This window comes from Balaenoptera borealis (genome assembly GCF_965194805.1).
Source record: "Balaenoptera borealis genome assembly, chromosome: 7".
Lineage (NCBI taxonomy): Eukaryota > Metazoa > Chordata > Mammalia > Artiodactyla > Balaenopteridae > Balaenoptera > Balaenoptera borealis.
The window spans coordinates 24332915-24356935 of NC_138864.1; the positions used below are offsets into that span (position 1 = coordinate 24332915).

A 24021-nucleotide genomic window follows, 5' to 3' on the forward strand; every position below is an offset into this window, starting at 1 on the left:
ATGAATCTGACTACTCTTAGATACCTCATAGTTTACAGTATTCGTCTTTTGTGACTGGCTTATTTTACTTAGCATAACGTCTTCAAGATGCATCCATGTTGTACCATGTGACAGGATTTCCCTCCTTTTTAAGACAATAATATTCCATTGTATGTACATACCACATTTTGTTTATCCGTTTAGCTGTCAGTGGACACTTGGGTTGCTCCCACCTCTTGGCTATTATAAATAATGCTGCTATGAACATAGTGTACAAGTATCTCTTTGAGATCCTACTTTCAATACTTTTGAAGTGGAATTGCCAGATCATGAGTTTGTGTATTTAAAAAGACTTTTTTTTTACTGCTAAGGTGCTCTCCATAAAGGTTATAATAATTTATGTTCCCTTCAACAATAAATGTCTCTTTACTGTGCTCTGTCTGACTTTTCAACTTTTGTCACTCTGTTGGGGGAAAAGGTTATCTCATCATAGTCTTTATTTACATTTACCTTAAAATGAGTGGAGTGGAGCATCTTTTCATATGTTTAAGATTGTTTTAAAATACAGTGTATTGGGAGTCCCTGGTGGCCTAGTGATTAGGATCTGGCGCTTTCCCTGCTGTGGCCCGGGTTCAATCCCTGGTCGGGGAACTGAGATCCCGCAAGCCTCGGGGTTCAGCCAATAAATAAATAGATAGATAGATAAATAAAATATAGTATATTAATAGAAAATGTGAGGTATAGGAAGGCCAACAGGTCAGGAGACAATTGCCACTGGAATGATAGTTTATTACTCACAGTTCCTAAAAGAAGGAGGCATGCCATGTCATGGCGGGGGGCCACGTGGGGAAGCAGCAGGTGGGTCAGGAGGCAGAGGGAGAGGGAGGAACAGTGGGCAAGAGCCTTTATGTTTGTTTCCCTGGGAAGGAATGGATGAGGCAGAGTAAGCAGTTTAGGACTGGCTAGTTTGAATAATTTCAGCAGGCTCTGGGGCATAGGAGAGGTCCCTAGTTGTTTGGCACCTGGCATTGGGATGATTAGGGCAGTTGTACAGTTAACCAGTGTGTGAGGGCCTAATAAACGAGATGGTTGAGGGTTTGGACTCTGGATTGGTTGGTTTCCATTTGAAAAGTTGTCCTCCTCCCAGGAGGAGGACTCTTGTCAAGGTGGGGGAGGAGGACAATGAGGGAGGCAAGGTGACTCAGGCATATTATCAGGTTGTTTTGAACAAGGCGTATCTGGCATAGGCATGTAGGGCAGATGTTAAAGCATCAACTTTACAGAAGCTGGAAGCATGGTTAATGTAGAGACCAATTTGTACTTTCTTTTTTTTGTAAATTTTGTTCACATCCTTTTTTCCTTTTTTTTTATTGTGTAGTTTTTCTTAGAGATTCATAGAAACTCTTTATACATACAGAAAGTAGGCCTTTGTGTATAATATGCACTGCAAACTCTTTCTCTCAGATTTTGGATTTCTTTTGAGTTTGCTTAAGGTGGCTTTTCTCCATGTGGCAGTTTATTTTTTATGTGCTTAAATTTACTGATCTTTTCTTTTATAACTTCAAGATTTTATGTAATACTTAAGAAGAACTTTGGCACTCTGTTACATAAATTGTTTCCTGTGTTTTCTCCTAGTACACTGATAGTTTGAGTCATCATATTTTAACCTTTATTCTATCTGGCATGTATGTGGGTATAAGGGGAAATGGAGAGGAGATGACGGGAAGCTTAGAACCTCATGCCAAGTCCATTATCTTCTGAGGCAAATGTTCTTTACATATTCCCAGCCCATGCATGCCTAGGTGTAGGCAAACAAGTATACCTGGGTGGCATCAGAGATACGAATTAAGGGGGTACAAGCATTACCAGACATCAACCTCAGATTAAGAAGACAGGAATTTTGCTGTCTATAGAGACTACATCTCATAATGGACAGGTTCAAACTATCTTAAATACTAATGGTTTGGAAAGAAAATCTCTGATTGGTGGGGGGTTGCGGGGAGTGGAAGAGTGGCTCAGTAAAAATGGGTTGTAATCCTTGGTCTGCATGTACTAGCCGTCCAGGCTTCAGAAAGCCATGTAAGTTCTCCTCCCCACCCAGTATCCCATCATCACCTCAGGTCCAGGCACAGAACTGAACAATCAATAGGTGGCAGGGGGAGATTGTAGGCACTTAGATTTGATTTTTTTCTTGCATTAACATAAGGATTAACTATCACTTGCTTGAACTTATAGTCAAATCCCTCTACAATCTGATCCACCATTTCTTTCTTCTCTTTAATTTTTTTTTTTTTTTTTACTGTTCTCTGCTATATATACCTTATGCTCCAGCCACATTAGACATATCATTGTTTTCCTAACTAGCTTCTGATTTTCCAACCTGCTTTTGCTCATCCTCTACACAGCCCAGGAGTGCTTTCCACACTTCAGTGCTTCAGAATTCTACGCATTTTTTCCAGGACAGCTCAGACCCCACCTTCTTAAAGCATGCCACTTCCTTGACAAAATGGGAACACTTCTGTTGCTGTAACTTCCCTGCATAGTGCTTGTACCATATGCCACTTATTATTTCTTTCCTGTTTTTTAAGCTAATCTATAGTAGCTTTAGGATCTTTGAAAGCAGGAAGCCTTTGCTCTTCTTCTTGATATTCCTTGCAAACTCAGTGCACTGTAACATGTGTAGCCATGCCACTTTCAAAGGAATAGATGTACATAGTAATTAGTAACATCCTCCACCAAAATAATCACACTACTGAATCACTACTTTACAAGGCACACTTAAAGAGGAGAAATTTCTTCTGAGTTCCTGAATGCATTTTCCACATCAAGTCCACCTAAATTCTCAGATACTTAAATGTTTAAAGTTAGAAATATCTGGGACTTCCCTGGTGGCTCAGTGGTTAAGAATCCGCCTGCCAATGCAGGGAACACGGGTCCGAGCCCTGGTCCAGGAAGATCCCACATGCCACGGAGCAACTAAGCCCGTGCGCCACAACTACCGAGCCTGAGCTCTAGAGCCCATGAGCCACAACTACTGAGCCCTCGTGCCACAACTACTAAAGCCCGCATGCCTAGAGCCCGTTCTCCATAACAAGAGGAGCCACTGCAACGAGAAGCCCACGCACCACAACGAAGAGTAGCCCCCGCTCGCAGCAACTAGAGAAAGCCCACGCGCAGCAATGAAGACCCAGTGTGGCCAAAAATAAATTAATTAATAAAATAAAATAAAATTCTAAAAAAAAAAAAGAAATATCATAACAAGTTAGAGCCATTGTACATCTATTTCAGTTTTATTTTTGCTGACTGAGCAAGGGATATGCAATGGGGAGGCAGTGATTTTCAAATATTTTTTGAAAACAGAACAAAATCTTTTAAGTGAAATTGAAGATGAAATTTAAGTGAAATTTAAGTGAATTTAAGTGAAATTTGAAGCCTCAAAATCCAAGATATAAAAGCAGAACTATTCGAGGTGAACAGTGTTTCATGCAGCATACATTCTCCTGGCATCTCTCCCTACCCCACTTCCTTTAACCTTCATGAAATATGTCTACAGAACCTTAGCGTCGCTGGGGACATAGTTCAAGAACCTCTACTATAGCGGTTCAGCCTGTTAAATACCAAGCCTATAAATACCATACCATAAAGACCGTAACTTCTGTAACCATTCAACTTCCATAACTACCCATGATATACCCATGAGCCGCTCTAGATTTTTAATCATTTGCTTGATCAGATAAAGACAAAAATTTTACTTGTTATAGGACAGAAATTTTAAAAGTCATCATCGGCAGCACCATTCATTTATAAATGATATTTGCATTTTAAAAGAATTATTTTATATAACAAATGAAAATAAGAACTTTGGTGTTTACATGAGAAATCTTTTGGCTCCCAAAGAACTTACAAAGTGCTTTGTACTTAAGGGGAATGTTTTCCTTGTGAATCCTGCCATGTAACCATGGAAGTAGAACAGTGTTTGGAGAGTACAGAAACTTGCTTGCCTTTTCTGTCAGAATTGTTATAAATTCTGACTTAGCTACAGAAGATAAATAATTTTTAATCACTAGGTTAAGTAGGGACATTAACACCCTTGAAAATAAATTCTTTTTAAAAAAAATCTCCTGTCAACAGAATATTATGTAATTGTTTTTGTTAAGATACAAAAGAGATGTTTCACCTTAAATTAAGATTTAATTGGAATCATCTTCCACTTTGTAGATTCACACAGAAAATCAGAGCAGGGGTGATACTGAGGTTCACAATGTATGTACTTTACCATGGAATTTCCACAGGTTATTTATCAGAGAAAATTAGTCCATTTCATGAGAAAAACACCAAGAAAGCCAGGAAAGCTGAAAATGGATAATGGCCCACACATGATACAGAGTTTGTAGATAACAGAGATTGTTTGTTTCTTTTTTTCCTCAGGGAAGACTTTAGTGGTGTAAAGTCTTTACCTCCTTATTGTGGCACTAACCTCAGCAAACAGAGATAACATTGGAAATGCTCCTAGGAAAGTGTCCAGCACATGGTTGGCACTCAGCAAGGGACAGCTGCTTATCATTATGAGTATTCAGAAGCAGAAACGCTAAACAAAAATTAAAACAGGTTACTTGGATTAACTGAAAAAAATTATGATACTCATTACTGAATGGGAAATAAATGTAGGCAAATAGTTTTGTGGTCCCTTCTTTGATAAACTTTCACAACATAAGCACAAATTACTTGCCTCTTGTAGAAGATGAGTAAACCAATTTCCAGAGATAGAAAGTGAGCAAGTTTTCAGATTCTATATGATTCCAAATATGCTGAACCTTTGTATGAGGGCTTTTGTAATAGAGAAGCAATTCATCTTAAACAGTGTCATCCTTAATCACTCAGAGAAAATCTTTTCTTTTAATTAGTTTATTTATTTATGTATTTTTGGCTGTGTTGGGTCTTCGTTGCTGCACATGGGCTTTCTCTAGTTGAGGCGAGCAGGGGCTACTCTTTGTTGTGGTGCGCGGGCTTCTCATTGCGGTGGCTTCTTTTGTTGCAGAGCACAGGCTCTAGGCACGCAGGCTTCAGTAGTTGCAATGTGCGGGCTCAGTAGTTGTGGCTCGTGGGCTCTAGAGCACAGGCTCAGCAGTTGTGGCGCACGGGCTTAGTTGCTCTGCAGGATGTGGGATCTTCCCGGACCAGGGCTGGAACCTGTGTCCCCTGCATTGGCAGGTGGACTCCCAACCACTGTGCCACCAGGGAAGTGCCACTCAGAGAAAATCTTGAATGCTAGAGATTGAACTTATATTTTGAGAGTTTAGAAAGTTATTATTTGGAAAAGATCTTATTCAAAATAATTTAATAAGCACGTCACACCATGCTATACACATAGTAGGCAAATGATAAATATTTATTGGATTAAGATAATAAAGATAAATGTACTAGTTATTTTAAGGGGCTAAAACAAAAAAAGCTGTCTATTTTAAAATGTGATTTTTTGCTTTCAAAAGAAGAGTATATATTCTAAGCATTACAGTGCAGATTTCATTCTGAAAATGGCTAATAAAATAATAAAGATTGTTTTGAGTTACTGTGTGAAGCCTAGGAAGATGCTGATCACCAGTTATCTAGATCATGGTGTTAATTGTGGTTTACCCCTGGGACTTTAGGTGAGCAAAGGTGCACAGGCAGAATTGAGTATGAGCTTGGGGACAGTAGGCTGCTGACCTGACAGAAAAGTTGTTGAGGAGTAGAAGAGCAAAGTAGAAGGAGCCATGCTATGGGGCTGTGGAGGAGAAGAGAGGCAGTACAGAAGGAACAGTTCAAGGAATAACAGGTGCACTAATAGCACAGACTTTGTTATAGGGAATTAAACTGCCTGAAGTTCTGTTTTATATAACATTGCTTAAAATAAGTTAGCTATTGGCCAAGTGTGATTTTTGTTGTATTGACTTTTGACTACATGTAAGAGCTACATGTCTATTTTATTTCAATGGGCAGGTTTCCTTGTGTGCTATAGCAGATGTGTTACAAATACCACATATAAGCATGTATATCATATATGTATGCATGTATGCATGTATATCATATATGTACATGTGGGGTGTGCGTGCATGTGTGTGTATGTGTGCATGTACATGCATCTACACACCACAAGGGAAACCTACCCATATGCAGAGAGCTATTCTCATTTCTACCTGCAGCTGGACCCAACCTAAGTGAAAATTCCCGGTCATATTTATTGATAGCCATTCCAGTGTAAGCTCTTTGAAAGCTATTAGAAATACAAGACTTAGGTTACCTCTAATTTGGATAACTATTGGAGAATGTTTGTGAAAGGAGCAAGTTTTAAGATCATTAATGTCTTAAAAATAGAGAAAAGGAGTAAAACCAGTCTCTGCTTAACTAAAGGTTTATAATCATAGCAAACTAGTGCTCTAATGATTTAAAATGTCCACACATGATTCCTCAAACTTGGGCATTGCACTGTTAACAAAGAATGTTTTTTGGTCTGTGGCCTAGTTCATATTTCTCTTGCTATGTACACACATACACACACGCGCATGCACACACTGTATCCTGCGTGACAACCCTCCATCCTCACAAGCTGGTGTCTCCCAGAAGATGCACTATCTGAGGCTTCAGTATGTCATTGCTTCCTCCCTTCACTGTGAAGTGACTGCTTAAGTCAAAAGCAATGATTTGTAGAAATCCATAGTAGAGTAGCATAATGGCTTCTAAGACATCTAGTAACCCAACAAAATAGTGTGGCTGGCAGAAGCAAGGAAAAGCACATCCAAATCTCAAATAATCCAGAGAAAGTATCTGTTCCAGTAGGAAGAAATCTCTGCCCTCTTCATAAGGAAGCAACCCTGGGACTTCTCAAATGACACATTTACAGGGTGGGTGGATGGGGTACGACTGCGCTGGTTCCTCCCTATCTCCAGCCCCTTCTGTGAAAGCGTTTGCCCCACGTACACCTATTTACTAGGTTATTTCATCTAGTCCCACAGATTCATTACCGTCTATATTCTAGCGACCTAGATGTCTTCCCTGAACATCACACTAACATCCAAATGCCATCCACTTGGCTGTCTTATAGATATTTGAACTGAGAAGATTCAAAACTGCTGGGCCCCATCCCTTACCCGCCCACCCACACACTTTCCGGACAGCTCCCCCGCTCAGTTCTTCCCCATCTCAGTTAACAGCGGCTCCGTCCTTCAAGTTGCTCAGGCTAAAATCCCGTACTTTTCTGTGATAACTCTAAATCTTTCCACTGTCCACCCCTTTATCTTAAAGATCCACTTCACTGCAACCACCGTCACTCTCCAAGGTTATTGCAAACACCATCAAACTGGTGTTCATGCTTCAATCTTGTCTCCCAACAGTCTATTCTCCGCTTTTAAACTTTCAAAACTGGATGAAATCATGTACCTTCCGTAATCAAAACCCTTACGGCTCTTACTTACTCTGAGTAAAAGGCAAAATCCTCACCATGACTCACAAGGTGTAGATGATCTGGCAGCCCCACCTGCATTTCTTATTTAACCCCAACTCCCCAAGCTCTCTCTGACCTTATCTCCTAAACCCCTCCCACCCGAGACTGTCTGCTTTTCCAGCCTCCTTGCTGACCCTAAAGAGTGCCAAGCACCTTTGCACCTGATGCTCCCTTTGCCTGGAGCATACTTCTCCCGGATATCTGCCTGGCTTGTTCTCCCGTAACTTTAAGTCTCTGTTCCAATGTCACCTCCACAGAGAGGTCTCCCCAGACCACCTGTATAAAATAGCACCTTTCCTCTGATACTCCTTATCTCTCCTTACGCTGCTTAGTTTTTCATGGCATTTATCATATATTATTGATTCATCTCTTCTGATTAAATATAAACTCCCTGAGTATAGGGGTCTTGTCTGTTTTGGTCTTCCTTGAAGACCACATCATATACACTCAATAAATACCTTTTAAATGAATGACAGCAAACTCCACTCTAACATTTCTATCTTCATAAATCTTTTAATTCCAAGACATTTTTGGCTTCTCAACTATAGTTAATATAAGCTGCTGTTGAATCTAGGTAGGTGTGAACTAATCAAACTATTGGAACCAAACACATCTGCCCAAACTAGCCCATTGAATTCAGAATTTCTGGTAAATATACCTATATCAATGAACTCGGTCACATCTGAAATTCTGTTTTTTCTTCTTCAGTCAAGCAACCTCAAAATCTGTCTTTATGCATATTCCCCAGCTTTCTGCTGATATAAATTAGCAAAGTTGTATAAAGGCTTCTCCGCCAGTTTGACTTTATAATTGACCAGAGGGCATGTCTTGCCCTGGTTACAGATCTGGAGATGCTGAGGAGGGGGATGGAGGAGCCTAAAGGAGAGTTAAGATCACTCCCTCAGAATTAGTGTTTTTGTTTTTTTCAGATATATACCCAGGAGTGGAACTGCTGGGTCATATGATAGTTCTATTTTTAGTTTTTTGAAAAATCTCCATACTGTTTTCCACAGTGGCTGCACCAGTTTACATTCCCACCAACAGTGCACAAGGGTTCCCTTTTCTCCACATCCTCACCAACATTTGTTGTTTCTGTTCTTTTGGATGATAGCCGTTCGGACAGGTGTGAGATGATATCTTATTTGGTTTTGATTTGCATTTCCCAGATGATTAGTGATGCTGAGCATCTTTTCACGTGCCTGTTGGCCAGCCATTTGCATTTCCTCTTTGGAAAAAATGTCTATTCAGGTCTTCTTCCCATTTTTTGATTGGGGAGTTTGTTTTGTTGATGTTGAGTTGTATGAGCTGTTTATATATGTTGGATATTAATCCTTTACTGGTCATATCATTTGCAAATATTTTCTCCCATTCAGTAGGTTGTCTTTTTTTTTTTTTTTTTTTGTCAATGGTTTCCTTTTTTTTTTTTTTAATGTATTTATTTTTATTTATTTATTTTTGGCTGCGTTGGGTCTTCGTTGCTGCACACGGGCTTTCTCTAGTTGTGGCGAGCCGGGTCTACTCTTCGTTGCGGTGCATGGGCTTCTCCTTGTGGTGGCTTCTCTTGTTGCAGAGCACGGGCTCTAGAGCGCAGGCTCAGTAGTTGTGGCGCCTGGGCCTAGTTGCTCTGCGGCATGTGGGATCTTCCCAGACCAGGGTTCGAACTCGTGTCCCCTGCATTGGCAGGCGGATTCTTAACCACTGCACCACCAGGGAAGCCCTCAATGATTTCCTTTGTTGTGCAAAAGCTAAGTTTAATTAAGTCCCATTTGTTTATTTTTGCTTTTATTTCCTCTACTTTAGGAGACAAATTCAAAAAAATATTGCTGCTATTTATGTCAGAGTGTTCTGCCTATGTTTTCCTCTACGAGTTTTATAGTATCCGATCTTACATTTAGGTCTTTAATCCATTTGAGTTTATTTTTTGTATATGGTATTAGAGAATGTTCTAATTTCATTCTTTTACATGTAGCTGTCAAGATACATGCACCCCAACGTTCCTGGTGGCATTATTTACAATTGCCAAGATATGGAAGCAACCTCAGTGTCCATCAACAGATGAATGGATAAAGAAGATGTGGTATATAAATACAACAGAATACTACTCAGCCATAAAAAAGAATGAAATTTTGTCATTTGCAGTAACATGGATGGACTTGGAGGGCATTATGCTAAGTGAAACAAGTCAGACAGAGAAAGATAAATACTAAATGATATCACTTTTATGTGGAATCTAGAAAGTACAACAAAATAGTGAATATAACAAAAAGAAGCAGACTCACAGACATAGAGAACAAACTAGTGATTACCAGTGGGGAGGGAGGAGGGGCAATATAGGGGTGGGAGAGCGGGAGGTACAAACTATTGGGTATAAGATAGACCCAAGGATGTACTGTGTAACATGGGCAGTATAGCCAGTAGTTTGTAATGACTGTAAATGGAAAGTCACCTTTAAAAATTGTATTAAAATTTTTTTTGAAAGATTACTCCCTCAGGAAAGAAGACAACAGTGCCTTCAGCAAGAAGACCTCTATCTAATGTGGGGGAGGGACCACTTCAAGGAGTCACGGAGGCTCAGTCACATTTGGGAATTCAGGGGACTCCGAGTTCTCCAAGTACCCCCAATTTCCCTCACTTCTATTCTCACTCCTAACTCTTCCCAATCAATAAACAAAAGAAACCTGGCAGAGCTATGATTCAGTAAACATTGCAAATTGGCAATGCACAGAATGAAATTCGAGTTTGGATTCAGCCAACTCTGCTTGTTACTTCTGGGGAGAGGGAGGACATTGGAATTGAAGGTGGTTTGCAAAGGGGTCTTTAAGCTATAATTTTTTTTAAAAAATTAAAGCATTTATGCATTTGGTATGATTAAAATTAATTTCAAATTTGCAATATGGTATAAGTATGAAAAACTACTTTTTTCTTTAGGAACTCAGCCAGGTAGAACAATCACTGTCTGGCCTAGTAAAACCATACTCCTCTGCATGATATATACCCAGAGGCATGTTCCTAGAACCCCTTCTAAAAGTTTGTCATTCTTATGTACGCAATGCTATAGTATATGTGATCCTGTCTTGCCATATCCTCCCCTGAAGTCAATCACTTCTAAACCACATTCACAATCTCCCAGATCCTCAGATTTGATGGTACCTACTCCTTCCCCAGTTGTAACTCTGGCTTCTTTAGACTACAGCTCTTCATCTATGGTAACATATTCATGAACCACTTTGAGTAATAACACTCTTGTCTCAAATTTCCTTTACATCCTAGCCTAACAGATTGATTTTAGGGTAGAACCTAGACGATTATGGAATAATGTAATGCATAATAAGGAATATATAGGACGGTATAGGACCAAAGAGACAAGGCACCAAACCCCTCCTGATGTCATCAGGGAAGACTGCCCAGGAAAGATAATTATTTAGGAGGAGGATGATGATGATAATATATATGTATGTTCTAGGTGCTTTGCATATGCTATCTCATTTAATCGTCTCAATAACTCTATTCTACTGTTATCCCAGTTTTATAATTGAAGGAACCAAAGAACAATGAGATTAAGTGATTTTGCCTGTTTTCACACAGCTTGCAAATAATGGAGCTGAAATTCAAACCTAGTTAAGTCTGGCTGCTGAGTCCCTGCTCTTAATTATGGATAATAAGACAAAACTCAGTGGGGGTCAAGGATGGCATTCTATCTAGACCAAGGGAAGAGTAACACAAAGTAATGAAAATAGGAGAGAATATGGTTTGTACTAGAACAACAAGGCATTCAGTTTGGCAGGAGTGTGAGTAGTGGCAGAAAGGACACTGAAAGGGTAGGCAGAAATCGGTTCATGAAGGGGCTTATTTGCTGGATTTTATCATATACAAAATGAGGAGATGTTGACAGGTTTTAAGCAGGAAAATAACATGATCAGAATTGTATTTTTGAATAATCCCTCTGGCAGTGATATGGAGGATGGATTGGAATAGATTCAAACTGGGGGCACAGGTCACTATTACGAAGGGCTTGCATTATCCTAAGAGGATGATGAGGGCTAAACTAGAACAGCAACAAGAATGATGGAAAAAAGGGGAGATGGAGTTGAACGCTGCAAAATGAAACTGAAACTTCTGTATTTCAAATGTGTCAAAGGTATTCTAGAGGGAAATAAGATAATGGTGTTCCTGTATTTGTCTCTGTCTTCCTGTTAACGAAACAGTACTCATTAAAGTCTTCACAGGGTCAAAGATATCGTCTAGTTAGGTAAACATTATGCAAGTTTTCAGCCAAGAGTAAATATATAAAAATTATTTTACAAATAATACTTAATGTTTCTGCATTGAAGAAATAAATAGTTGAGAAGATTAAATCTTTATTTCACAAGGTTTTTAAAAGACACAAAACATAAACCTATTTATACATAAAGGAAAATAAGAATTCTAAGCAAGAGCTTATTATCATGATGACATTACCCATCATTTTTTACCTTTAAACCTTCCACCCTTTTCTTGGGTAGCCATTCAGAAATAAGGACCAGCGAATTTTGTTATTTGGATATCTTTTATCGTCGTATATTTAAGCTCTTTATTTATTGGATGAATGTGTCATCATTTCATTTAGAGCATTACTACTTATCAGAAAATCTGATTTTTTTTCTGTGATACGTGAGCCAGTTCCATTTGGAATTTCTAAAGGCCTAATTTTAGTCAATATTTTCAAAGTATGATAAAGCGCAGAAATAATTTGTTAATTAAGATAACAAATATTAGCCAGTAAAATGAAACCGAGACAAGACTCTAAAATAATGTATTTGTTAGTAGTCAATCCACATTTATGAACATTAGCATATATTAGTGAACAGTTATGTTAAGGTAAAAGACTCTCTCAGATATGATCTATTTCCATCAATATGTTAAAGATTATCAAAATCTAAAATATATTTTATAATATAATAAGTGACAGGAAATGATTTCAAAAAGGAATTTCTATGTTACAGAGTTTGTTATTAGAAAGGTGCCATAAAAGTATAATGGGAAATAAAATTTTAGTTATTTAGTATAAGGTGGAAAGATAGAAAGACAAGCTTTTAAGTATTTACGTAGATTAATGAATTATTTGCCAAATTCTCCTGAAATGATACCTAGTTCCTATTAAATCAGTGGTCACTTGCTATATGAGCTATTTTTCTTTAGAACTGTATTTTTTTAAGGAGTCCATTTTTATCACAGAAATTTATCTAAACTTATACATATATTAATAGTTATATATAGTAAGTGAAAATGCCCTTATCTGAAATGATACATTGTATAATATCAAAATCTTCATAGTCTTTTTTAGAAAACAGAAAAGAGAGAGAAATAAAGAATAAATTAGTTACAACATTTACATTTGATTTATTATTGAGTAGATATGAAGCCTTTGAAATCTACAACGATATTTTTTATTTTTGTCATCACTTAATTCTATTTGCATTTCTCTTGATTTAGTATTTTAATAGTATTAATAATATAGTTTTCATCATGTTTACCTGAACACTTTGTATGTTATATATTTTTAAAAGAATATCTTGCTTTTTTTGATTAGAATTTTCTATAAAAGACATTAGTTGAAAAATTAACTTCTTACCTAAAGCTACTATCCTCCTTAATCATTTTCAAATAATGGGTAAAGCTGCATCTTTGTGAATTTATTTTTGAAAACTTGGTTACTTTAGTAGAAACAGACACCAGAAATTGAAGGTTGAATGTATTTCTATGACTCACATACAGTATGGTGTATCCTTTTCAAATTTTATCCTAGAGCACTTTTTTAAACGTGCAATAGAATACAGCTGTTCTCTCTGAAATGGTCCCTTTTTACAATGGTGAAATTTAACAAACTATTTTTATAATCTTTTGAATATCATTTTTGCATTCTGGAATTAATTAATGAATTATAAAAGTTCCAGATACTTTTGTTTTGTTAAAAAAAATAAACACCCGTATTTGAATCTTCTGATAGCAAAACAAGCAATATACCATTTAGGGTTGAAATATATAATATTTGAACTACGGTTCTATATATTTCAAAATTCATATTTTTTTATAAATAGATTTATCTATTTGTCCTATAAAACAGCTTTCTATGACGTGAATCACTTAATGATATTATCGCTTTGGATATAAAATTGGCCTATATATAAGTGCTTCATTCCTCACCCACACTTACCTCTCCAAAAGAAAGTCTACCAGTAGTCTCGCACAGTGGTGAGCAGTCTTAAATTTAAAACTATTGTGCATTAGAGCAAAGGAAGATATTTTTCATGTTAAAGCAGGTTTTACCATCAAACATCTAAAGAGTTATAAACTATGAATGAATTACCTTTAAACCATGGTCTTTAAGGTTAAATTCATTTTCTGAATGCTTTTAGGAGTGACGTTATGCTATCACATTTTAAAATATTTTAAATGATAAAATTTTACATTTCACGAATAGTGCATGAACAGGTTTAATTACGTATGTTTCCCTTTGCTTGGAAATTAAAATGCTGTAAATGCCATAAATTGAGTAAGTTTATCTCAGAATGAGGAATAGGTTATTTAGAGACAAATAAATACCCAATAACTATTTATAGCCTGAAAAGATGTGTTTAAGTCACAGTCAAAATACAGGTTACTTGTGTAAAATCTAGCCTACTGAACAAACAAGTATTTTTTTAATTAGAGCGAGTAATATGACTAAAAACTTTTCAAATAAGAGAAATTAAGAGAATTATAAATCTAATGTGTGATTCTCAAAATTCCCAATTGCTCGCAAGTGTTTATTTGGATAACAGCATAACAGCAACAAAGGACTTCTTTAAATGGCGTATTTTTCAGCTTTATTTCAAATGCTGTATAGCATAAGAATCCATTGCTCAGAGAGAAATTTTAAGCCATGGAAAAAGAGTATGAAACATATTCCAAAGTGCTGAAGGAATTAATTGCCCTATTAGGTAATGAATACCCAAAAGAATGAGCATTAGTGATTTATGGCTTAAAGTGCTTGGGTCTGATCAGCATTTTGACTTCTTTGAAGGAGGACTTGTAGCCACCAGGTTGTGCCTCACTTATACCAGGCCAGGTCCCCCAGAAAATCCCATTTCGGACACCTCTGTATTTCTGGTGATAATATTTGCCATTTAAGTTTGCAGAAAGACATGCATCAAACCACCAGCCTGAACTGTAGTAGAGCCCACAGTTCCCAGAGGGGTATCGATCGTTGTCTCTATCCGGGGTGGTGAAAAACTTCATATCGTGGTTGTAATGTTTACTGAAACGTAAGGCATCTCCAGCTGTGCCATTATAGTTACCAATGTGTAGACGGTATTTGAGAAACTCGTTGGCCACATAAAAGTGATCATACAAGGCATAGAGTTTGACACCGTTAAAGTCTTCAAGATCTATTCTTAGAATCATGTCCTTACTCTTAGTCAGAAGATGGATTTTATCGTTCCCCAGCCAAAATTCTCTTCTGGGGTTTCCAAAGCCTACTTTGTAGTCTTGCCACGTTCTGGTGAAGTTGGTGCTTCCATCAACACGTGCCTGCAGCACTGTCCAGCCTCCCCCCATGGTCTCCATGTCACAGAAAACTTCGAAGCTACTATTTTTGGGATCCGGTGTAACTCTGTAGAGCTCACTGCTTCTTTTGCCTATTGTGTAGTATTCAGAGCAATCTTTATATATAAGATGTTGAACTGCAGGGGTAAAAAAAGAAAGGCATTGGATTTTGTTAATAAAAACTAGGCATCTAAAGAATTCTTTATATGCACGAAAGCAGTTTTATAATTTGATCAATGGTGATAATGAAACCTTGCTCGGCTAAACTTACTTGAACCTGTTTAGCAAAAGCTTGTTAACGCCTCAGAAAAAGAACCTGGTGTCATAAAGCAGACAAAGCTCCCCAACACAGTCATGGTTGGTAATAATACTGACAACACCACCAACAAACAACAACAAGAAGAAATAAAAGTGATAGTTTTAGTAACTTAGTAATATTTAGTGAGGGCTCCACATGTGTTCTAGGGATTCTGCCAAAGACTTGATAACATTTTCACACTTAATCTGCACATGAACTTTATGATGTAGATATTATTAACAACCTGCTGGTGAGAAAGAATATTAGGCTCAAAAAGGATCCGTGGCTTGCCCAACTTCACAGAAGTTTTAAATGGCAGAGCCAGGACTGAGCTCAGACCTGGCTGGCTGCAAAGCTTGTCCTTGTAACCACTGCATCCCTCGGTCCTGAAAGTCAGATGATTCTAACTCTCCTAGAACTGCATTCCATGTATACAGAGGAAGCACAGGCTTCTATATCCTTTCACCTAAAGAGGCTGCTAGACTCCACTTTCAGGCAGTTTTATAGGATTTTTCCAAATGATTTATTAAAATTCTAAAATACAGCATTGATCAACATTTCCATTTATTTTACTTGCTTGACAATTAGATAGAGAAGCTTAAGTTGTTTTAAAAAACTTCAATAATATACCAATATTCTTACTCTGAATTTATTATCCAGGAAAATATTTAGCTAGTGTTTCACATGTCTGGTTTCTAGAAGGAAACCACAGGTGATTATGCTCAGGATTAGTGTAATAAACAGTTAATGTGGTTCTGTAGGAACCAATACAGATATTTACTCCAAAATAATTTTTTAAAAAATTGGTACTGGATCAGGCAAGTTTAATACAAGCCACTCATGAGCCACAAATAATCTCTTCATGTGTACTTAGAACTCAGAATATTCAGATAGTTCCCCAAAACTCAGTAGAAAAAAGGACAGTAGAATCTTGTTCTTATCATTACAAATTGCCATGCAGTGCCACATCTAATGTTCACCCAGGTATGTCACCTAAGATGTGAAACTCTGCCTTGCAATGTTCAGGGCACATTTAGATACAGGCTGCTGGGAGTATTAGCAACAGTGGTCCTGGAATCTCCCAAATACCTTCACTGGGTAGATTCCCTGGGGAATCTACCTAGCGAAGATGCATGAGGTGCTTTTTTCAAAGGACCATGATCTCTGCTTCAGGCACCATATCCCTTCAACCTCACACTCATGCAGAGATGGCTTTCCAAAGTGCGATAAGACCACCATCAGCAATGGTCCCAGAAACTCATGTGGAAAAACCAGGGTTTGGGGGAACCAGTGCCACAGCTAGCAGTTCGTGGGCAGAACAGGCAGTTAGGTTTATGGCCTTTAACATATATTTATTAAAGCTAATTCAGATTATCAGCAAATAATCTGGATGGGGAAGATGGGTTCTATTGTTACATGCTTGAATTCTAGTGAAAGAGAGGAAGAAATAAGAATGTATTCCTTCCCTTAGTGGCATGCCAAAACTCCCCTTAAAATGTTTTTGGGCCACTAGGTCTCAAAGCAAAAAGTTTTGCACACATATGAAGCCATATAGCTGCTTTTATCCCATCTATAAAATCTCCCATTTCCACTAGACATTTGGGATTATGAACTGCAGATTACTTGCTAAAATCTTTCAGAGGTCTCTTGTCGCTGTATAAGGAGCAGTCACCTGACCACACAAAAAAACTGATTTCCAAAGAACAGAGTACAACCACAAACACTGCCTTAACTCTACTGTTTTCAAACACTTCAGTGAAGAGATAAATAAGTTAAACTCACTGAAACATTAAGAAATTCTCTTAGAGTATTACTCAGCCATAAAAAGAAATGAAATTGAGTTATTTGTAGTGAGGTGGATGGACCTAGAGTCTGTCACACAGAGTGAAGTAAGTCAGAAAAACAAATACTGTATGCTAACACATATATATGGAATCTAAAAAAAAGAAAAAAAGAAAAAAATGGTTCTGTAGAACCTAGGGGCAGGGCAGGAATAAAGATGCAGACGTAGAGAACGGACTTGAGGACACGGGGAGGGGGAAGGGTAAGCTGGGACAAAGTGAGAGAGTGGCATGGACTTATATACACTACCAAACGTAAAATAGCTAGCTAGTGGGAAGCAGCCGCATAGCACAGGGAGATCAGCTCGGTGCTTTGTGTCCACCTAGAGGGATGGGATAGGGAGGGTGGGAGGGAGACACAAGAGGGAGGAGATACGGGGATATATGTATACGTATAGCTGATTCACTTTGTTATACAGCAGAAACTAACACACCATTGTAAAGCAATTATACTCCAATAAAGATGTTTAAAAAAAAAAAAAAAGAAAAGAAATTCTCTCCCTCCACTTCTGTTTGTGTGTAGCTCTGGCGTCAGCACATAAGATCTTTGAAATTGAAAGTGCTTTCTAACGCATACAGAACTCATGATTTTTTGTAATTAGGTCCTATTCCTTTCTGTGGGCACATGTGCAAAGATAATAGTTTTTTCTGTATTACCTTGATGAATAAAAGGCTTAACTTATATAATTCATCCTTTATTTAACTTATATGCTCAGGTTAATGTTTATAGATACTGTCTAGCTATATAACATTCATGAACAAATGATAAGAAAACATTATTATACATACCTGGACGTGATTGTATTTGTTCTTGAGTGGGACACTTAGATGAACATTTGCCATCCAAACTATTGACAACAAATGTTAGGTTTGCCACTTTGCTATCAACATAATGTTCTATGTTGTTCATATTTACAAGATTCAGCTTCTCCAGGCGACCCTGAAGCACGTCGATCTCCTCCTTGGCATCCTTAAGGTCAGAGGACAGCTTGTTAACCTCGCTCTCTAACTCTCTAACTCTGTTGTCACCAGCTTCTCCCAGAGCTCCTGTGCCGGGTAACAGCAGTCCACTTCTGCCCGGGTCTCGGTTGTCATCAGCCTGCAGTTTGCAGTCTTGGCAAGACTTCTTCAGGCTCTTTACAATTTCCTTGAGGTTCTGGACTTCTTTGAACACCTCCTCGATCCTGCCAAACTGCTTGGGGAGCTGAATAGTCAGCGGGGGCAGGTTCACCTGGTAGGGACAGTCGCCTCCCTCCTCGCATTTCGCTCTGCTTTCTAGTCTCACCGGGCAGGCGTCCTGGGCTGCTTCATCTTTAATTTCTTCTGTTGCATTGTTTGCCACAACCAAAAAACCATAAGCAGCAAGGACAGCCGAGCTCAGCCAGCACCACTTCGCCAGCTTCATCTTCGCGGTGGTGCTCGCCCCAGCAGGGAAGGGGGCCGGGCTGGAGCTCTTTTAAGAGCTGCAGCTGCCTTCCTGAGTCAGGCTTTCCGTGTTCTCAGAAAAGGGCGGGAGCGCTTTGCATCACCAGTCTCAGAAACGCGGAGGAAGAGGAGATTGCCCTCATCACACTCAAGTGTGCCCCAACACTGTTATTTGTTCTCAGTCAAAACCATCCGCTTTGGAATTCCTGCAGTTGGTCAGATGCACATACTCAACAAGTTTCACTTTCATCTTTTATTTTTAAAAAGCACAAGAAAAATCTGGAATCTTAAAATAATTATACTTGAAGTAAATCATTTCATGATACTTAACTCCACAGTGGGGTAAACAGTTTTTAAAGATAAAATTGAATGTGCTAGTTATCCAGATTATGTGAAGGACAGAAATGTTACAAAAATGGAAATGGTTCTTTTTCCTTCTTGGAATGGGGCATTGAGAATTCTGTATTTTCTTCACGTTGGGCTTTCAGGTGAAATCACCAGCACTTAAAATTTTAAATATAATGAAGTTAAGCTTTCTGGTTCTTGCAGTGGACTTTTGTTTCATCTGTTTGAAAAGGGAAGAAAACTGGTAGAGAAAAAAGTGCTGCTTTCTATTTCTCCGACCACTGCATAGCGTAGGAGGAATGTCTAACTGATGGAAACACTGTTAAAATACATCCTTGCCTTTCATCAAAACCAGCAGCCTCCTCCTTTGCTTTTCACCAGTTCTGTGCCTGTACTGTCCTTCCACAGCTGCCAAGTACGAATCTCTGAACTAGTCCATCCCATCTCGGTTCTGATTCTTCTTTTGTCTCCCGCATCATTGCCTGCCCTCCCCGCTGGCAGCCCTGGCAGTCCCCTCTCTGTGTTTCTGCCTCCGCAGTGGGCCCTCCACCTGGTCTCTATGCCACTTGCTATGTCACTGCTTTGCCCCAAACACGTCTGCATTCATGACTTTTCACACTTTTCGAACCTTTTTTCATGGTTTTCAAACTTTTCTCCTGAGAGGCTGAGGACAGGAAGGGGGAACAGCTTCTACTGAAGGAACCACCTCCTTTTAATTTATTTTACATATTGGCATCTCATGTAAGGTTTCTTATTAAAAAAGGATTTTATTGTTTTAAAAATAATTTCAAAATTATGGCTAGGGGACTTCCTTGGTGGCTCAGTGGTTAAGAATCCGCCTGCCAATGCAGGGGGACACGGGTTCGAGCCCTGGTCCGGGAAGATCCCACATGCCGCAGAGCAACTAAGCCTGTGTGTCACAACTACTGAGCCTGTGCTCTAGAGCCCATGAGCCACAACTACTGAGCCCACGTGCCTAGAGCCTGTGCTCCCTAACAAGAGAAGCCACCACAATGAGAAGCCCGCGCACTGCAACAAAGACCCAACGCAGCCAAAATTAAAAAAAATAAAATTATGGCTAAAAGTCTGAATTCTTATTGTATTATATAAAGTGCTTTGTAATCTATCTCTTATTTATTTCTTTAACCTGATTTCCTATGATTTTTCTATATACTCCTTCATTCCAGCCAAACGCTCCTATTCAGCCTAAGTATTCATGTTCTCTAAATGTGTCAGGCTCACTTTACACTTCCAAACTGTATTTACTCCTGGATATTCAGGAGACCTAGATTCCACCCCTGCATCTACTTCTTATTGGATCTATAGATCATTAACTTTGCTGAGCCTTGGTTCCTGTAACTGTGAAGGAGGAATTTGGCTATTCTCCCCTCATACAGGAATGATAGTTACAAAAATTTTGAGTGGTGCAGTGCTGAAGGAAAAAAATGCAGTGTATAAAATGTAACATTCTTTCCAAACAAATTTGTCAAACATGTTCTACACATCTTATGTCTCATTTTCCTCCATCTTCTTCCAGCTTTTTAAAAAATTAAGTTTCTTTTTCTCTTCATTCCATTTAATGTATTCAAACCAATTTTAGCATATTAAATTTTTGACTAAAAATATCTAATTTAATCTCCTAATTTCATTTCTCTCTCCTCACCCACTTTCAAACTGTGACACTCCCCTACTGTAAGGGGAGAAAATAAGTGAATGATTAGGTAACTTTAAAAAGAAAGAGAATGATGATAATATAGATAATAGATTAAAATATCTTACAAAGTAGAAATATATAGGAACGATATTTAGTTCAAGGTACATTATTAAATGCCTTTGACTTGATAGGCTATAAATCCACATATTTAGCCTGTCAAGTCCAGTCAAGAATTTATTAAAGATCGGTATACTCAGCACTATGCTGGAGCATATAGAAGATGTATCCATCCATCCATCCTTCCATCCATCCATCCATCCATCCATCCATCCATCCATCCATCCATCCACCCATCCATCCATCCTTCCATCCATCCATCCATCCATCATATATTTATTGAGCATCCCCTACATGCAAGACATTGTTCCAGGCACTTAGGCTACACTAGTGAACACATCAAACAAAAATCCCCTTTTCCTTCTTAGGAAGGGGTATTGAGGGCTTTGTATTTTGCTCATGTTGGACTTTCAAGTGAAATCATAAGCACTTTTAAGCTTTTCTAAATCTAACAAAGGTATAGCGTTCTGACTCTTGCATTGGGCTTTTGTTTCATCTCTGTGAATCAGGGATTTGCTTTCCAGGCACTTCTGTTGATTCTTGGGCCCTGCACACCCCACTTAGCCAAGGGCCAGTGGCATAGTTCCACCTAAAAAACTTGGATGTGCTATGGGAACTGGCTCCTGTCCCTTCGGGACCATAGAAAATACCCCAAATAAAGGCCAAAAATAGCTTTATTAATCAGTTTTTATCGACACTAGTAAGTGGGAATTCTGGGTTCTTAATTTTAAAAGATTATTGTTCACTTGCCAGAGGCAGACACTAAGTGACCACCACATGAAAGAGGCTCAACCTGCCTAATGAGTTTACAGCCCACGGGGGCAGAGAGTGTTGTGCTACAGTTGTGCAGGAAGCTTTCACAAATACTATCTCACTACATCCTCCCATCTACACAATTAATTCCTGCACGTGCAGATGAGCAAAGAAAGGGTTCAAAGCAATAAATCACCTGCTTATGGTTTCGCACTTTTTAAAGGACAGTTGGAATTTGAACCTGGGTCTGACTCCAAAGTTCACGTCTTCTCCTGTGCCACCCTGCCACGTGGGGGGCAGGGAGATAATACTGGAAAGGAATATTGGTACCATGTTGTGGAGAGCCTGGTGCTTAAATCACTGCTTAGATCAGTGGGGAGCCACTGAAGGTTTTGAGCAAAGGAATAATATAATCAGTTAAGCATTTGAGAGAAATTAATCTATCATTGAAATTGTAGGTGCACTGGAAAGGGAAAGATTAGGCAGAGAGAGCAGTTTAGAGGCCATTTAAATAGTCCAAGTCATTGTTTCCCCAAGTGTGTTTGCTGGAACGTGAGTACCTAGATGTTGATAAATGTTATGTGACGACAGAGTTCCAGGACAGGTGGCTCTGAAAATTATCAGTAATTTGCTAATGTGCGTTATGGCTGGCCAAGAAGAAAATAACATATGCTGCATTTTTCAAATTTTGGTTGATAATGGGAATCTTTTTTTTTTCTAGCACCATTTTTAGGAATGAATCTTCTGCTAGGAACCAGTAGGAAATGCTGTGCTAGGTGAGAGGTGCTAGTGTAGTGGCGGGAACTAGGTAAGAGGTGAACTAGTGTGGTGGCAGGAGGGGTGGTGAAGGGGTAGCAACTATTTTTGTCAAAGAGTAATAGCATCTATAGAATCTGATAAGGGATGAAAAATGGAAGGAGAGGGGAGAGTTGAGAGAGCACCATGAAATATGACTCCAACTGAAGTTAAGTAATGTCATGGCAATGAGAGTAGAGAGGGAGCTGTGAGTTGGGGAGAGTGTAGTAGTAGTATTTCTGTTTTGAATAGACTGACAAGCCACCAAGTAGAAATATCTAACATACAGTTAAACATCTAAGTATTACAAACAGCACAGAATGGATATGGATGTCAATTTGAAGCCACAGGAACCAAAAGGATGGTAAAATATGAGAACCAGAAGAGTGCTGTGTCACAAAGACCAGGAGAGAGGGTTTCAAAGAGGCAGCCATCAGATAATCAAAAACTTGAAGAGCTGATTTCTGGTCCTCAACTCCTACGGAATTCCCACCCTCCGACCTTGACTCTCTGCCTTCTCCTTCTTGCTGGAAAACCTTTCCGGATTTTCTCATGCCCAGCCTGCCCTGACTCCTAGAATCGTCTACTGATTCCTCATGGCAGTGTCGGGAACTTCTACCCCATATCTGCTCTCAACCTGGAACTGATGCATTATGCCCACTTACAGACTTGTTTTTCAGATCTAAACAAATTATTTAACACCAATACATGTTGGGATTTTAAAGTAGCAAGATATGTTTTTATAAGCCCCATATGAAAATTACTTTCATCAGTCTATATTCACAATATATTCAAACTTCTTTTTTTTTTCTTACGCAAAGCATATTTAAGAGAGGATCTGCATTTACTGTATCTGGATCAGATTCCAAAAGCAAATTTTCATTTCCCTTAATACAGTTCTCTTAAAAGAAAGAAACCCTTTATGTTTCTATTTGTACCAAAGGAAGCAAGTAAATTTAATAACAATTATTATTTATAGTACTGAGATCCTTTTCTTGATATTATGCCTATTAATTTAACATATTTGTAGTTTCTATTACTAAATTTGATGGTTCTTTAGGGAGTACATGTTTTGGGATAAAAAATTAAAACATTCACTTTTTAATCTACTTGGTTTGAAATGTCAACAGTAAATAATGTTTATCTTAATACTCCTTAGAGGTCTTAGTCCTTGTTCATTATAAATTTCATGGAAAGAACTTTAAACAAAAGCCTGATTTCAGCAACCCACAGAGAATTGCCTGATTTTGGTTAAAGCTAGAATAATAGTTGGTAGGTTCTTTGTTATGTCCTGCAAGTATATCTCTAGCATAGATTAAGAGATCCAGACTAGGAAACCCTCCAGCATGGACCTACCATGAAATATCCACTATGTGAATCCTTAAGGGTCTGGATCAAGAGAAATATAGGGCAGAAATATCCAAAGGTCCACTCTTAACAAGACTATAAAACATGCAGTCATCTGATGCACTAATGGCCTAGGTCTTCAGTGAGATATCCAGGGCTTCTCAGGTTAGAATTTTTTGAAACTGGAATATTTCATGGGAGTCTTGGAATGTCCATCTTATCAATGTCAATATCTTATCAACAAAATCTTTTACTGTGTATCCCACACCAAGCCAGGGATCATGGAGGAGCTAAGAGATCCATGGGTCAGGGCATCTAATTTTCCTGTCATCTCTCTAAGTTTCCAGAGACTCAATAAACTTCATATAACCAATGTTGAGGAAACAAAATATGTTTATTTTTATTTCTTGTATTGGAGATTGAT

At 38.4% G+C, this 24021-nt stretch overlaps 2 protein-coding genes across 8 annotated transcripts in view; one reads left to right on the plus strand and one right to left on the minus strand.

The window, feature by feature from the left end:
- CCDC146 (coiled-coil domain containing 146) overlaps positions 1 to 24021 on the plus strand; it is a 139445-nt gene that overhangs the window by 39497 nt on the left and 75927 nt on the right. The window lies entirely within an intron of this gene.
- FGL2 (fibrinogen like 2) lies at positions 11801 to 18744 on the minus strand. The gene is made up of 2 exons (XM_082399396.1): positions 17951 to 18744; positions 11801 to 15159 (listed from the first exon to the last, which is right to left on the minus strand). Exons 1-2 carry the CDS (start codon positions 18564 to 18566, stop codon positions 14453 to 14455), a joined length of 1323 nt encoding a protein of 440 aa, XP_082255522.1. The 5' UTR covers positions 18567 to 18744; the 3' UTR covers positions 11801 to 14452.